This window comes from Teleopsis dalmanni, chromosome X (genome assembly GCF_002237135.1).
Source record: "Teleopsis dalmanni isolate 2A chromosome X, ASM223713v2, whole genome shotgun sequence".
In the NCBI taxonomy this organism is placed as follows: Eukaryota; Metazoa; Arthropoda; class Insecta; order Diptera; family Diopsidae; genus Teleopsis; species Teleopsis dalmanni.
The window spans coordinates 16,459,455-16,475,701 of record NC_051848.1 but is presented as its reverse complement, the minus strand read 5'-3'; the positions used below and the strand labels follow the sequence as shown (position 1 = coordinate 16,475,701).

Genomic DNA, 16,247 nt, shown 5'->3' with positions numbered 1-16,247 from the left:
AAAACACATATAACACGTTTATAGAAATTAGAGCACAATACATTTTATATTTTTAAACAAAACTCACTTCTGTTACTAGGAGTGCATTTTTAAGCAGCAGAGACCTAGAGTTTTTTATTAATTAAAATTATTTTTGTACTATGATAAGAAATCCACTTTGAATAGAATAAGTCATTATATTGGGAAAATTTTTAGATCCTATAGATTTGGTAATTTTTTAATTAAGTGTATTGTTGGGCTAATACTAGCAAATGTTCGTCATCAGTGGATCTATTGGTTTCATGTCCATATATAATTCTTAGGCATTGTCAAGAATTGAAGCCGATTAAATTTAAGCTGCCTTATCTGCGTGTTGTAGTAAATTGTTCTTACAATCGAAGTTCAATTTTAAAACATGTGTAAATACATATTTTATGGCTATAAATAGATCCTACGATCCTGATTTTTTACTATATCTAAACCGAACTATTATGACTTTATACTAAAAATACAAAAAAGCAAACCACTGATTGGTAGTATCCTCAAAACACGAAACTGAACCACTTCGAAACTTTAACCGCAATCCATAGCCATGGTTAATTTAAAATACTCATAGCTATCTTATTCAATATATGTATAACTCTGATTTTTTAAAACGGTTTACCTTTTCGTTTTCGTTTTAGTTTTCATTTTGTATTATAGAAATGAATTGTATTTAGTTTAATTTTAATTTGCTTGTGAATTACTGAAATTTTCTTATAAATTAGTTGCTGACAAGTTTTCTATGAAAAATACTTTAATAAACTACGTTCGTAATATCAATCTTCATAAATAGCATTCACGACCTGTAATGTATTTTTCCATAAGATGGAGTGCACTATATCTCATGGCATAGCACTTTTCGCTCAAAATATTTACTGCAATTTGTAAGCCTTAACTTCACATTTTAACCTTTAAACTTTAAGTAAAAACTTTTAAGGCTGCCAGCATAAATGGCATTTCCTTCTTAATAATTTATAAAGGAAGTTTCAAGAGAACAAATACAAAACATACAAATCAAATGCAAAGTCCTTAGAACACAGCACACAATGTGAAGTAGCTTGAAACTGAATGCAAACAGAAGTTGAAGGAGCAAACCAGCATCTTGGAAGCTATGGCAAAGGCTCATTTACGAACCTATTCATTTGAGTGTGCGAAACACACCCACACACCGACACACCGACACATCGACTCATCCACACACATACACACAATCAGTCGCATACTTAACCTAATAAATTAACTTAAGAACAATAAAAATCTAAATAAATGTGCATTTTGAAATGTTTGAAAGGATCCGTAATGTTAATTAAAAGTCATTCATACAATGCTTGAGCAATCAAAAAAGGATTTCTGGGTCGAGCATGAGGCATGAGCCAATTTCACTCACTTGTCGGATGTGCAATGCATTCCCGACAGAAATGTTATTGCGGTTAGGCATGGTGGCTATTGGTCTCCTCTCATAACCGCAGTATTCTTTCTTTTTTCGGAAGAAACTTATTTTCTTCTTCAAGAAGTGATAATTTATGAAAAAAAATAACATCAAATGTTCGGACAACAGTGCTGGTTCCGTGTCAATTGTGCAATCTCATTGTGGTTTTCAGAAAACATTGAATTAAGATTATACAGGGTTCTTCAGTATGTTCGCAAAAGGGAGATATAAAAGGATTTCAAATTATAAAAGTGACTATATTCTTTAATGTAACTCCCATTAACTTTAATTTACTTATTGAAACAATCAACCAATTTATGAATACGAGTACTATCCCTATAGCGATTTTTCGGAAAGTCTGCGAGATACTCCACTACTCTTTGAACTGTGTGATCAGGTAATTTGGTTCAATAAAATACGATTGAGTATTTTCTAAATAATTTGCATACAAATAATTCAGAACTTGGATTATTTTAAAGATTTGTATGTGATAAAAAAACTGATTCCCTCGCCTTGATTGCCGATCTAGACGTGAAGTTGCTTTGAAGACTAATATCCAGAGTTCGGCACTCTGGTTATCGCTTTGAAGACTAATAGCCAGAGTTCGGCACTTGTCCAGCTTATGATATGATACACGACCAAAGTGAGGAAATGGTGTTCAAAATTATTTCTATTCTTCTGAAAATCCTTCACACGTTAATGACAATGTCGTATTGAAATGTGTTTTTATATTAAAGTCGGTGTTTTTTTAATATTTTAACTTTTATTCCTAGTGCACTCATAGTGAATCCGATACAATCTGATACAAAATATTGCTCACTGCATTTATTGAAATGTCTTAAAAATAATAATTAATTTTTCTTCATTTTCTTCATACTAAACCACAATACCTTACTAAATTATATACATATATACTTATACAATTTAATTCACATATTCTGAGAATGTAATTTTGGAATATGAGTCCTTCGGGCATTTTCTCTAACTAAATTTCAACTGAAATTGTTTTAGAGAATACGTTATTAGCAAGCAAACATCTTTAAATTTATTATTCATGTCAGTACACCAAGTCTTAGAGCATTTATTTGGGACTCTTATCAGAACAGAACTAATCAAAGGATATTTAATAATTTGCAGGCTTAAAACAAACCGCAGTGAATTTTTCACATATGGAAAGAGCTCACAGCAAAGGATGTTGTGATAGTCCTTAGGAACAAAAGAACAAAACTATGTTCGAAACAATTTCATTGAACACAATAAATTAAATTTTAAATAAACAAATTCAAATGCAAATAAAACGGCACAGATTGTAAGTCCTTACGATCTAAGTCCTTTTTCTATTTGCATACAAAAATATTTGTAATGATGGCAAAAAAGCATAAGCACAAGGAAAAAGGATAAAGGAAGTACAAGAACAAGCACAAGCACAAGCACAAGCACAATAACAATGACATAAACACGACATAAAATTGAAACAACTATGCAATCTGACCCACATGCAGACAGACATCTCGACGCAGCAACCTACATGGAACACAAAAGGACCTCGCCGTTAGAAGTTGAAATTCGCAAGCTTTTTTTTTAATACAAGCAAAATGAAAGTTTCTCTGTCGTTTGTTGTGAAAATGAAATCCTTTTTTGTTATTTAATTCTATTTGATTACATTTCGATTCGAACTGAAATTTGTTTTATTCGTCCTCTTATATGTGTTAATGTCTCCTCGTATGGATGCGAACGAGTCTCTATCTGCTCTGCAGCCGAAAAAGTTACTCCAACGCAGAGTAAGGACGAAAAAAGCGAATGAGCTGAAATGAAAACAGCATTAAAAACTACTACTTTCGAATGCTCCTTTTTGGGCATCCCATCCCTCGTGCATCCTTCTTGCGTTTCGCTGTTGTTGTTGTTGTTGTTGTTGTTCTTATGGTGAAAAAATAAATAAATTTATAGTGCTTCAAATGTGCTGTTTATGTGCTTGTTTGCTTATGAAACTTTATGCAAAGTCAACAAATAATATCGAGTCCATTGAAATGAGGCAAACTAAAACAAATCTCGAAGCAACTTAGAAAGTAGAGCTAACATAACAAAACCAAAGTCAGTTTATCGAATAAAAACAACCAGAACGACAACAACAACAACAACAACAACAACAGCAACAACAATAGTGGAAATCATAACAAAAACAACCATGACAGCTAAACCGAACTGAAAATAATAATTCCAGAAAGGAAAGGTAAATAGGTGTATTAAGTATAAAATCCAATTTATTTACTTATAGCCTAACACAAGGCCGTATAAGGCTAATAACTTACTTAGAGGATTAAAGTTTTAGGGTTAAATAATTCACTAAAGAAACAAATTAGGCAGCGTCTATTTAAATACGTTAACTTCGAATAGAAATTCTTTTGCGGAGGTCGGAAAGGATAATTGCAAGACTTTCAAAATATTGTAAGATTATGTGCTTTATAACCGGCACGTAATGTCTATAATGGACAAAAGAAAGTCCATTAGGCACTGAAAGAAAGTTAACGAAAAGTGTCGGTATAAATTATAATTTCATAAGTTATGTGACACATATGTAACGCAATACGAACGAATAAGTTCGGAGAACGGAAAAACGAATAAAATTTTTTCAGTGCAATATCCTTCAACTTTAACGCAATACCTCGTACGAACCTTCTACTTAAAGCTTGGTCTCACTACTGATTTTTCAGAAAGTTTTGAGTATAAACTGTTACCCATCTAACAGTTTATACATCGATTAGAAATGTTTTTGAGAGACGAGAAGACCCAATAATTCAAGGACTTAAATCTGGCTATTATAATATTTTATACCTTAATAAGTTATACTAAGTTTTGAGGAAGTAAACTTTGAGAGCAGGTCCATTGTTTTAATGTAAATAGGTTTTCTGTTCTGTAAACCTGGTCTTTTTAAAAATTTCTACATATTACAGATCGATGAGATTACAATTATTATTTAACATTACTTCATCAATATGGTTACCTGCATTATCTCTGTATCTTAAATAACTGAATAAATGATGCTCCGTAACATCACCTTTTACACCCTTATTTTGGTTATCATAATGGTGTATCCAAAAGTCTTATCTGTAATAATGTAACAATGTTCATTATCTCGTCATCCTTTCCAAAATGGATTAAAATATGTTTTCGTTACATTCTGAAGCTCAATGCATTTTAAAAAAATATTGTCAAGTGTTCCTAATAAAATACGTGGAGTTTTCATTGAATTTCTCTCTGTCACACAACGATCTTTGAACCTTTCTTGTATTTTTTCTATGATTTTCAGTATTGATATAGTTTTTTTTGCATTAATTTTTTGCATTAATTTAATCCTCAAAATTTACACGATAAATTTTGAAAAGCCCATCTTACTAAGAAAACACAGTTTTCGAAAGATCAAATTTACCTAACCAAAAGTATTTATCATTTTGATCTAAGTTTCTGTGGTTCCGGCTTTGAAAACACTTTTTTACAAAGAATTTAATCGCTGTGGGATGATCAACTGGTACTTTGCCTATGCTTTCTACAAGAAATCTCTCTACCAATCCCTAAAGGGGCTCTATGCTTTTAGCTTCTTTGTATTCGTCGCCTTTCCAACACAGATATTGCTCACCATTTAACTTTTTCACAAACGGCTTTTCGAGTCGGATTCTCTTTACTTATACGAAGTAAATGATCAGCGAACCAGAACGTCATCAGAATCGTACCTTTTTTAAATAAACGGCCAGCAATTCTTCATAATTTTTTTTTGTTTGAACAGTACTAAGAGGTCAGAGTGCTTTTTGCTATGCACTCAAGCTTAGCACCACTCAAGTTTAGTACTAGTAGGAGCATTATATTGAATAGTAGTAGCTTGAATATTATGGTTAGATTTCGGAATCTGTGGAACCTAGACAGAATAAGATACTCAAGAGATTTTGATAAGCTATATGGAATTTATCTCAAGAAAAACAAATCGACACACACCACCTATTTGTCGACTTCAAAGCTGCTTTTGACACTACGACTAGAAGCACACTCTATGCCGCTATGTCTGAATTTGGTATCCCAGCAAAACTTATACGGCTATGTAAAATGACGTTGAGCAACACCACCAGCTCCGTTAGAATTGGAAAGAACATCTCTGAGCCGTTTGATACCAAACGAGGTTTCAGACAGGGTGACTCCTTGTCGTGTGACTACTTTAACCTAATGTTGGAAACGATAATTCGAGCAGCAGATTTAAACCGTACTGGCACAATATTCTAAAAAAGTGTAATGCTGCTTGCGTATTCCGACGATATTGATATCATTGGTCTGAACACCCGCGTCGTCAGTGCGGCATTTTCCAACTTAGAAAAACAAGCAAAACAAATGGGTCTTGTGGTAAATTAGGACAAAATAAAGTACTTTCTGTCAACAAACAAATCTCCTGAGCGTCTTGGGACCTACGTCACTGTTGACAATTATAAGTTCGAAGTTGTGAAAGACTTCGTTTATTTAGGAACCAGCTTAAACACCAAAAATGACGTCAGGCTAGAGATTCAACGAAGAATTACTCTTGCCAACAAATATTACTTCGGGCTAAGTAAGCAATTGAGAAATAAAGCCCTCTCTCGACAAACAAAAATCAGGCTCTACAAATACCTTATCATGCCTGTCGTGCTGTATGGTGCAGAAGCTTGGACAATTACCAACAGTGATGAGAAGGCGTTAGGAGCATTCGAGAGAAAAATTCTTCGGAAGATCTATGGTTCCTTACGCGTTGGCGACGAGTATCGATTAAAATGGAACGATGAGCTGTATGAGCTATACCGCGATATTAACATAGTTAAGCGCATAAAAATTCAGCGGCTACGCTGGCTTAGTCATGTTGTGCGAATGGAAGAAAGTGCTCCGACTAGAAAGGTATTTGATTCGGTACCCGCAGGTGGAAAACGCGGTAGAGGACGTCCGCATCTTGGGTGGAAGGACCAGGTGACCAACGATTTGGGGGCGCTCGGTACTACCAACTGGCGTCAGAAGGCAACTAATCGGGCTGACTGGCGGAGGCTACTCGACGCGGCCAAGGACGACACACGTCTGTAATGGCCAACTAAGTAAGTAAGTAAGTATATGGAATTTATACATCTTAATAAAGTAAGATATATATGTAAATAAGTAGAGTGAGAGGTCAATAAAATATGTGAAAAAATATGTAATGTTCAATAAGTTTAATAAAGAAGCATTGGCTGACAAAAATATAATAATAAAATAATAATAAAAGAGTTGAGTAAAAAGAAAAGGAATTTTTTGCTTATTCACCCAGAAGATGCTCTACTCATACTTTGGCTATCATAAGACAAGATATTTATTTAAACGAAAACGTAATATTTGCATAAATGGATATCGAGCAAACCTTAATGTTAAGCCTCTAACCTTAGCGTTAGAGATATTATAAAAGCTCATTAAGAAAGTATGCCGAATTAAGAAACAACAAGAACATTTTAGATATATGATACCTTCTTTCCATGTGAGGTACAACCTATAAGATAGTACCTAAAATATATTATCTGAGCTCTAAGTATAACGTTTGAAGGCAGGTAATTTGGAATAAATTTAATGACTTCTTGTTTTGTTAAAACGATTACACAAATTCAAGTCTTTTCACACTTGGAACGAACATGTTGTTGAAAATGCTATTAATGTGTGAATCTCACTTATTATATAAATAAAATATATGCAAAATATCAGTAACATATGATGTGATCATAAAAGCGCAAAGCACTTATAAGGTTTTTTCTTGAGGATATTAGCTAAACTACTGTGTTAGCTACTACGTGTTGCTTGACAGTCTCATTTTATTTTAATACCTTTTCAAGTAAGTATTGCTTGAGTACTTTCTCCTCATAAGTTTATTAAAAGAGCATTTTATCCCATATTTTAAAAGTGCGCAAACTAATAAATTATGCAACTTAACAGCAAATATTTAAATGTAGCACATTCGCAACGGATGAACCTAAAAGTATGCTAAGAGTTTGAAATGTTTTCAAAAACGGAATAAAAACATAATCGACGACAGCAATAACAATTCAACAGCTTCAACAGCTTCAATAGCTTCAACAGCTTCAACAGCACATTAAAAGAGCATAAATTTGTCTGTCCTATGTGTTATCCCAAATTAATAAAATTTGAAGACAAAATGTACATATTCGACCGCATGTGGCAATGTTATAAATTTTATTAATATCCTTTGTCGGTTCAGTTTGGTTCGGTTTGTGAAGTTTGGTTTTGTTTGGTTAAATAAAACGGCATGGCACTCACTGCAGGACATGCGGAAAGGGTTATGTTATGCGGTTGATACTATATAAACTATGGCAGAGTCCCTTATTGTGTTTTCGGTTGTGCATCCACACATTCTATTTGGTTATGTAAATTTTTTTGTGTTTTGGGTTCATTTGGCAAACTACTATACCAAAATATAGCCAACCAACAGCAATACAACAACAATAAACTATATTTACAAAAAATATTTCAAAAATTCTTGCTTTGCTGGTTTCAAAAAGTAAATAAAACTTTATATACAAAACAGAAATGTATTTGAAACAATATCAAATGAAACTTTACGCTCCTTCCCACAAAATTTACACAAACACAACATCATACAATTTATAAATATTAAGTAAATATTGAAAATTATTTTATTTTTATTTTCTGATATTTTCTTAATGAGTTTTTAACTTCTATTTATCTTTGCAGTCATCGGAAAATTGCAAAGGGGAAAGCAACTGTCAACCGTTAGCCGTTTCTTGGCAGGGCGAGGCTGAAATACAATACGGCGACATTCTGATTGTGGAAATTAATGATGCCCTCCTCAACGGTCGAAACACTTCGAGGTAAGTTAAAATGTTAATTTGAGTTATTTTTAAGTGACTGAAGATAATTGTCTGTGTATTGTACATTGCTTATGAATACATCGATAGAAATAATTTCTAAAAGCAGCAGATATCCCCAAAAGTATGCAGAGTGTCTTTCAATTTATTTTACTGCTTGCGGTTAAGAATTACGTGAACTCTTCACGTGTCCATGGAATACGAAAGTGATCCATTCGTATTCCTTGAATTATCGATTATTTTTTAAAGTTACAAGTAATTTAATTTCAATTCCATTTTCGTTTGGAATGAAATTTTTCGCACAATGTTGATGTCCTTCAGTTATTCATAATAAATAAAAATAATCACATACTCAAGTATTGCAGAGTTTCGGTTCAACGGTTAAAACTTACTACTTACTTCTTACTACATTGTTAGCATATCAAATTGATTAAAAAGTGAATAAAAATCGGGGGATGTGCAGTTCTATCTGATAATGGCGAATAGACGAAAAAATTTTAAACCAACATTAAAATCTTGAGCTAATTCTGATTAAAATTTTTCATTAAGAACTAATATCTTTTAGTACAACAATTTTTTAAAAAAAAATTTCCTTCAAAAAGCAGAAAAGATCATATCACGTTAAGATAATGCCTACACTTCACTCAGCGAATTGTGTTTTATGACCTTATCTATTTATGGTATATCATTATTACTATTATGATTTCTGTTCCAGTATCTGTACCACAAAAAAAAACAAGTTCCGAAAGGAATGCTTTGTGGATAATAATGAAACTACAACATTTCTTCATGCTTTTCCTTGCTAATAAAAACAAAGCACGTGCTTTTAATATAGGCATTTTGTAGTTGTTTGTATATAGACTTCTTGATCGTCAAAATTGTTTTCTTATTTATTACAATTTTAATTTAAACAATTTCGTCAAAGTTTATATTTTATTTATCTTTGGGAAAATCGATTATCAAATTAAGTAGTTCATATCAGTTAAAACAAATTTTATTTTTTAAACACTTCCCAATATCTGTATCGGTAGGGTCTGTTAATGTAGACATATTTACTTAGAGTTGTTTGTACTGAGACCTGTTACATATCAAATTTTTTACTACAGAAAAATACTTTTTCAATACATTAACCAAATGATTTATTTCTAGTATATTTTTATCGGATGGGATATATAAGAAAAATTTAAAATGTCAGCTAATATGAAAATTTAGTAAAGAAACAAAACCTTTATAATCTATTTAAAAAAAAAATCTGTTTTAATTGATAAGAATTGTAATTCAGTACCATTAGAAAATAAACCCTTGCTTATATATCCAATTAAAATATTTTCTTATTACTTAGATTTTAATATCTAAAAAAACAAAACTTGGAATTTAGATAAAATTTGGGAAATATAATATGCTGCTCTCACAAAAACATTGTCATATAATAGGTTTCAATGTAAACAGCTCGAAGTTTAAAAATTTATATTAACAAAACACCCAAATATAAATATCTTGGAATATTTATATTAAAAATTCGTTTTAGTTGATGAGAATTATAATTCGATATTGTTACATTAATATGGTTTTCTTGCTTTAGTAACAATTTCGAATTATAATTCTCATCAACTATGAGAAGTTGATGAGAATTGTAATTCGAAATTGTCACATGAATATGGTTTTCTTGGTTTTCTTGTTTTTGTAACAATTTCGAATTATAATTCTCATCACCTAAAACGAATTTTTCGTATAAATATTCGAGAATATTTAGACATTGATGTTTTGTTAATATAAATTTTTAAACTACGAGCTGCTTACATTGAAATCTATTATGTGACAATGTTTTTGTGAGAGAGCAGCATATTATATTTTCCATAATTTATTAAAATTTCAATAGTTTTGTGTTCTTAGATATTAGAATCCAAGTAATAAGGAAATATTTTTATTGAAAATATAGGCAAGGGTTTGTTTACTAATGGTTTTCATGATATAAACGTTTTAGAATCACAATTCTTATCAATTAACCATGATCGCAGGCTCCGCTCTATTGGGAGCTGGTACCCCATTTATTTCTATTCCTGTTTAAATGGAAAGTTTCTTTCTCCATTAAACTTTTTTAAATATTTTTTTTTTAATAAATCCGTCGTGTATATACATTCCCATATTATATTTTTTTCTGTTTCTACAACTGAATGCTTTATATTTTATACTATCCATCAAACATTGCGTCCAAATCGAAGATTGGTTACAAATATCCCTTAACAAAAGTTTTGGCTTCACTATAATTCACAATAATTCACAATAATTTTGTTTCATACACAATATTAGAATACTTGACAATAATTGTAATCAAAGTGCTATGTGTTAGAGTATATCTCTATTTAATAAATGTTAAATTAAATATTTTTAGAATTTAACGGCCTTGGTAAGTGTTGTCTTTGTGCAAAATGATTATCTTGTGCTTTTTGAAGAAAATCTTTTCTTAAAAATCTATTGACATCAGCAAAAGAACCTGGAGAAGGCGGATATATTATATTTACCACACTTTGATCGATTTCTATTGCATAGTATTAGCCCTTCGGAAAATGGTACTCTTTGTTCAAACGGTTTTACAAAGGTACACCCATGGGAGCACCTATATATGTGTGTAACTCTGATAAGAGACATCGTTTATATAAATTTCAATACTACTTTCTTATCTATATTATTTCTTGTAAAGGCGTTACTTGAAATGCAATCACTTCACCTGACATTTTGATTTACTTTTAAAAAAGAATATATAAGAGGATTTCTCCAATCCCTTAGTTTTATACACTAATAAAGCGTACAGTTAATTTTACTTGATGGCTTCTATTTAAAATTCATATGATTTAAATAGCTTTCTTCTGGTTTCCACATTTTATGTCATCCAGACAACCAAATAAAAATGCAAGCAGTGAACACCCTCACAAATCAATGCGCCGAGTTCCGAATCCTTATTATCAATTCAACCACTTTACAGCCGTTTTAGTTGTAAGTGAACTTGTAAACGTGCTTGTTTTGCATTTATTCGGTAGTTTTCGGTATTTTTTGCATTTTTTGCCTTAAAGTTTTTACCTCTCGAATCTTACTCAATATTTTTTATATCTGCAAGGATTCAAGGATTCAAGGATTCTCCGTCGACTTGTCTGCAGCCATTCAGCACTACTTCGCTTCACGTGCTGCCATTATAAAATGCTTTACAGTTTATTAAATTGCATTGCAGACACACACACACACACACACACACACACACTCCCACTCTTTTCGTCTTTCGCTGATCCCCTTTTTTTAGAAATAAGAATAAGAAAATATTTTGAAAGTGTGAACATAAATTTTCTATAATGGCTCCTTCTCGGTTAAACTTCGAAATGCCCACATATTTTCACATTAACCACTACAATTACAGTTAGCAAATATTTTTATAGCATATTTGAATAGTTCCCTGTCTTCATGTGCTGATATGTGTGCGTGCCTCTGTCTCTGGCTGGCTCTTTCGAGCGGGTGTATGCGTGTATGTGTTGGCTTGTTTAACGATTTAAAACGATTTAATTGTGTTGGTTGCGAACACACAATGAAGCCATTTTGCAGTAAGAAATCGCTTTGTGTGCCAGCGGTCGAATCCTTTTGTTGTTCGGTGATTAATGAATTAGGAGTAAGCCATGAGCCATGAGCCATGATTGAAATTCGGAGGTGGCACTCAATCGTACATGTAACAAATCACAGTAATTAATGTAATGAGTTATTGCAGAGGTAATAAAAAACACACTTCCCCCGCCAGCTAAGGACGAAGGACGAAGAGGAAAAATAAACCGTGAGTGTACAGAAGCACAAAAAGGAATGTAAATGTGCTTTATTTGGTTTAATTGATGTGCTTATTAACAGTTTACATCCTTTTTGCTTGCGCATTGAAATGGAGAAGCATAATAAATGTACGCAGCGAGGGCAGGCAATAAACAAACTCAAAGAAAAATTTTATTTGTTTGTTTTGTCGAGCAACTATGCAACACTGGCAATAAGGTCATTCCACTGATATATCAACATCACATCATACTAAACATTTTCCTGCGCAACCACTTGGCATATTACAGCTTCACTACGTAAGTAATGTAGTGCAGACAATACTCTAGGTCTAACAAATACGATAAATACAATAAAGAAGTTCAACTTTTCACCTGTGTTGAGAATTGCCCATAAAGCAGGTCCAAAACAGTCTTCCTGCTGAATTTGAAGTAGAGTTATCATTTTTAAAGCACTGTTTCCAGTGTTATAATCGCTGGTCATGTACATATGATTCTTTGATGCATGTATCGTCTATAGACGAGATGTTTGACATTATCGTATACGCCTGCTTTAGCACAGCATGTTTTCTAACTATCCCCTAAGCTCAAGAGGTCATTCTTAGAACACTGTTTCGAGTCGATTGAGGAAATTAAAACCGAATTGCACGTTTTGAAGGCCATTCCAAAAATCGGCCTAAATAATTGTTTCTAGAATTGGAAAAATTTTTCGGCTTCGAAAAAATATTTCGATTAAAAACATTTAAGAAGAAAAAAAGAAAATAAATAATTTTAAAGCTATAAACAATGTCAACATTTTCTCTATCATAGAGTTATGTGTAGAAGCCCTGTCGGAAGCTTCTTTGGATCGTTTATCTATTCTTCCATTTTTGCTTTGTTAGCAATAAAATTTGTAAATTTTGGTTACTCATGTCTCCCGCTTTTTACTTAATCTTTTTTCGAATATCGTTGTGTTTCATTTTGGAACTGCTTTTCCTATATGGATTTCCATGCGCTAATCATATTCGCTTTTATTGATATGAACGGCTTGTGCTTCCTTTGCATTACGAATTTAGTCTCAGTTGCTAATTATTTCTCAACAATGAACCCAGTTTTTTAGTTTTAATTTTACTGGACAATATGTCGTAGAAAAAAAATTATGATATATGAATGAAAAGATAAAATGAATTGAAGTCTATAGTAACAATGTTTTATGTGAAAAATCTCAATACATCTCATCACAGTACACAATCATATCTTTTTCGAATAATACTTGTAATTAAAAATCACACTTAAATGTAACTGATTAATCGCATTGTGTACTGAAACTGCGATATAAGGTACAATTAATTTTATCCATAAAAACACACGTTCTTGTCTCGCACGGAAAGCACCTGGCATATAGGACGAATTTCCTTTCAAAGCTAATTATACATTTTCTTTGCGTATTAGCGTACACTCGTAAGTCGTGTACTTTAATGAAAAATTAACACACTTCAGCATTTTTCTTTCGTCTCTTTCCAGGGCTCATCCAATTCAAGTTTATCAGGTAACGCGGTCCGGACACGAGCACTGCGATGCAACCGAGGGTATCCTGTTGGATATCACACCGCTTGTAGTGGATGGCAGAAAACTTGTGACACTTTACGATAAGGACCTAACCGAGGGAGTCAACTTGCTAATTGGTAAGTATGTAGTCGAAAAGCGGCGGAAGTTGTTTGCATGAGTGTCAGCAGCAGCTTAAGTATCTGTGCAGTTGCGCTTTCGTTTACTTTTTTGCGGTGCCGGGAACTTCGCCGTATTTAATATAAAGCTAATATCCGTAGTTAGTGGAAGAAATATAAATATATATACAAAGATGGCTCATAACTTAGAGGAAACAGAGTTACATACTTTACCGAAATTTACGTCATGTGCTCTGCTTATTATTTAGTTTTGTGACACTTTTATCTACTTTTCTAGTTAAGTTTCTGAAACTTTATTTTTGCACTTTTTCTTATTTACTAAACACATAACATCATTACTTTTATATATGTGTACATATGGTATGTATATGATATATGTTAGTTTTACTTTTGTACCGTGTGAACGGTGTGAACGGTATGAACGGCGTGAACGGTTTTTTCAACTAACTTTTTCCCAATTAAGTTTTGCACTAGCTTAATTAAGTTACACAACACATAATTCGTTTATATGCTAACTCACTCGATTCACATCCTGTCTTCCTGCACATAACTCTAAGTCTCCTCTGGGTGCTGAGTACAAATGTGTAAAATTTCCACTTTTTTACAATTACTTACTCATGCTTGCAATAAAAATGGATCACAACGAAACAGTTGTATCTGAACTTTGGGCTGCGAAATGTGTCCGACTTAAGGTGACCACAAAAACGGAAAATTGTGGTGAGAGTGCTGATTGCTCCGGCAAAGGTGTTTGTTATTCAAGTCCGGCAATAGAAGAGTATGAATGCCAATGCTGTAGCGGTTTTGCTGGACCACATTGCGAGGAAATTGATGCATGTACACCGAGTCCCTGCACGAATAATGGCATTTGTATTGATTTGTCACAAGGACATGAAGGCAATTCGTACCAGTGTTTATGTCCTTACGGTAAGTTCATTTTTATTTAATTATTATATAAAACGATGGACGAATACTCATAGTACAATTTAAACTTTATAAAAATAATAATGACAAACCGTCAGAGATTACATTTCTTGTCACCAAATCTAAATGACTTCTAATAAAAAATCCAGATTTAGATTTAGTTAACTAAATACAGTAACTTATAATAAAGGAATAAACTAGGAAAGAAATTTTATTATTAAATGATATTCAATTTTTTCTATTTTTTAAAATAACACCAAAGTGCTATTTCAATTATTGGCATAACATAAACTTTTACAGCTGCCATTTAAAACTTGCTAGATATATTAATAATTTGGACTGAGTACTCTTTCTGCTTGATTAATTCTTACTGACTTGAAGTGAAACATTGACTCCATTTCATTGACAAAATTAAAACCCAATCCTTTATAATCTAATACAAACAAACTAATTTATCAATTTCGAATCTATATATTTCAATCTGTAGGCAAATGGACATGTAATAGCCATATAGGATTCTCTATCAGTAATTTAACAATGTAAATAATAGAGAAAATTTATTTCTTTATATCTTAAAATACGCATCAGGGATTATATTTTATTATACATTTAAATGTTTAGCAAAATACAATTTTTCCAAAATACAGTAATTACTTTAATTTTTCTTACTTTTAAATTTAATTTTTAACGTTGTCTTTTTAAATATCTTCCATTATCCAATCCCTGAGCGGTTAACATATAATTAAATTAATTAATCACTTAAATTAATTGATTCGTTTGATAATATCCTCATCAAACCCTTGTCTTTGTTTAATCCTTTGCTTCCCTTTAGAGTTTATAATCAAAAACAGTGCATTAATTTTAGAAAGGGTTTTTGTTATAATTTCTTATATTAATGGCATATTTTCAAATACTTCAACCCATTCGCTATTCTCAATGCATAGGTTTTTCTCAAATCGATATTTATACTTCCTTCACTGCTTCTTTCAATATTAAATAAAATTTTTTTTATTATTAGAGCACCTTTTTCATGCAATAATATATTATAATAAATGCTTTCGACAACCTATTCTGATTGCAAGACTGCATTTTAAACATATTTTTGGTGAGAACAAAGGATTTTTAAGCATTGAAGTCCTGTTTCATAGGGCACAATATATATATATACATATATACTCACAGGAAACTTCGTACAGTACTTCAAGTCTCATTATTGAAGTTGGCTGAGTTGAAAGGGAAGTACAGCTTGGACCATAGAATAGCAGAATTTGTGAAGAACATGTTTTTGCAGTTTTTGGTCTGCCATACAGTAGCCTGCAGTAGTTCTTTGAGAACGAGTATAACTCCATATAGTCTCCAAGAAAACTTAATATTTACAATTTTAAAAAAGGAAATGAAAATGGCCTATCACATTACGGGAGAATTACATTTCTCAGTGTAGTAATGAAAGCTTTTACCTCTGTACCTCAGTACCAATAGGAGTACCAAAGATTTTGGAGAAATTAGTCCACAATTGATAGTATTTTTGTGTTAAGTACGA

General features: G+C 32.1%; 1 protein-coding gene and 1 long non-coding RNA gene across 2 annotated transcripts in view; both read left to right on the top strand.

Annotated features, from left to right (window-relative positions):
* LOC119688202 (solute carrier organic anion transporter family member 74D-like) overlaps window positions 1-221 on the top strand; it is a 3,200-nt gene extending 2,979 nt beyond the window's left edge. The window contains exon 8 of the mRNA XM_038102885.1: window positions 196-221. Within this exon, the coding sequence (XP_037958813.1) occupies window positions 196-221 (26 nt within the window). The remainder of the gene's footprint in view (window positions 1-195) is intronic.
* Window positions 222-8,194: 7,973 nt separating this feature from the next.
* LOC119687241 lies at window positions 8,195-14,706 on the top strand. The gene is made up of 3 exons (XR_005253120.1): window positions 8,195-8,325; window positions 13,626-13,786; window positions 14,438-14,706. It is a non-coding gene; the product is annotated as an uncharacterized LOC119687241 (long non-coding RNA).
* The last annotated feature ends 1,541 nt before the right edge of the window (window positions 14,707-16,247 follow it).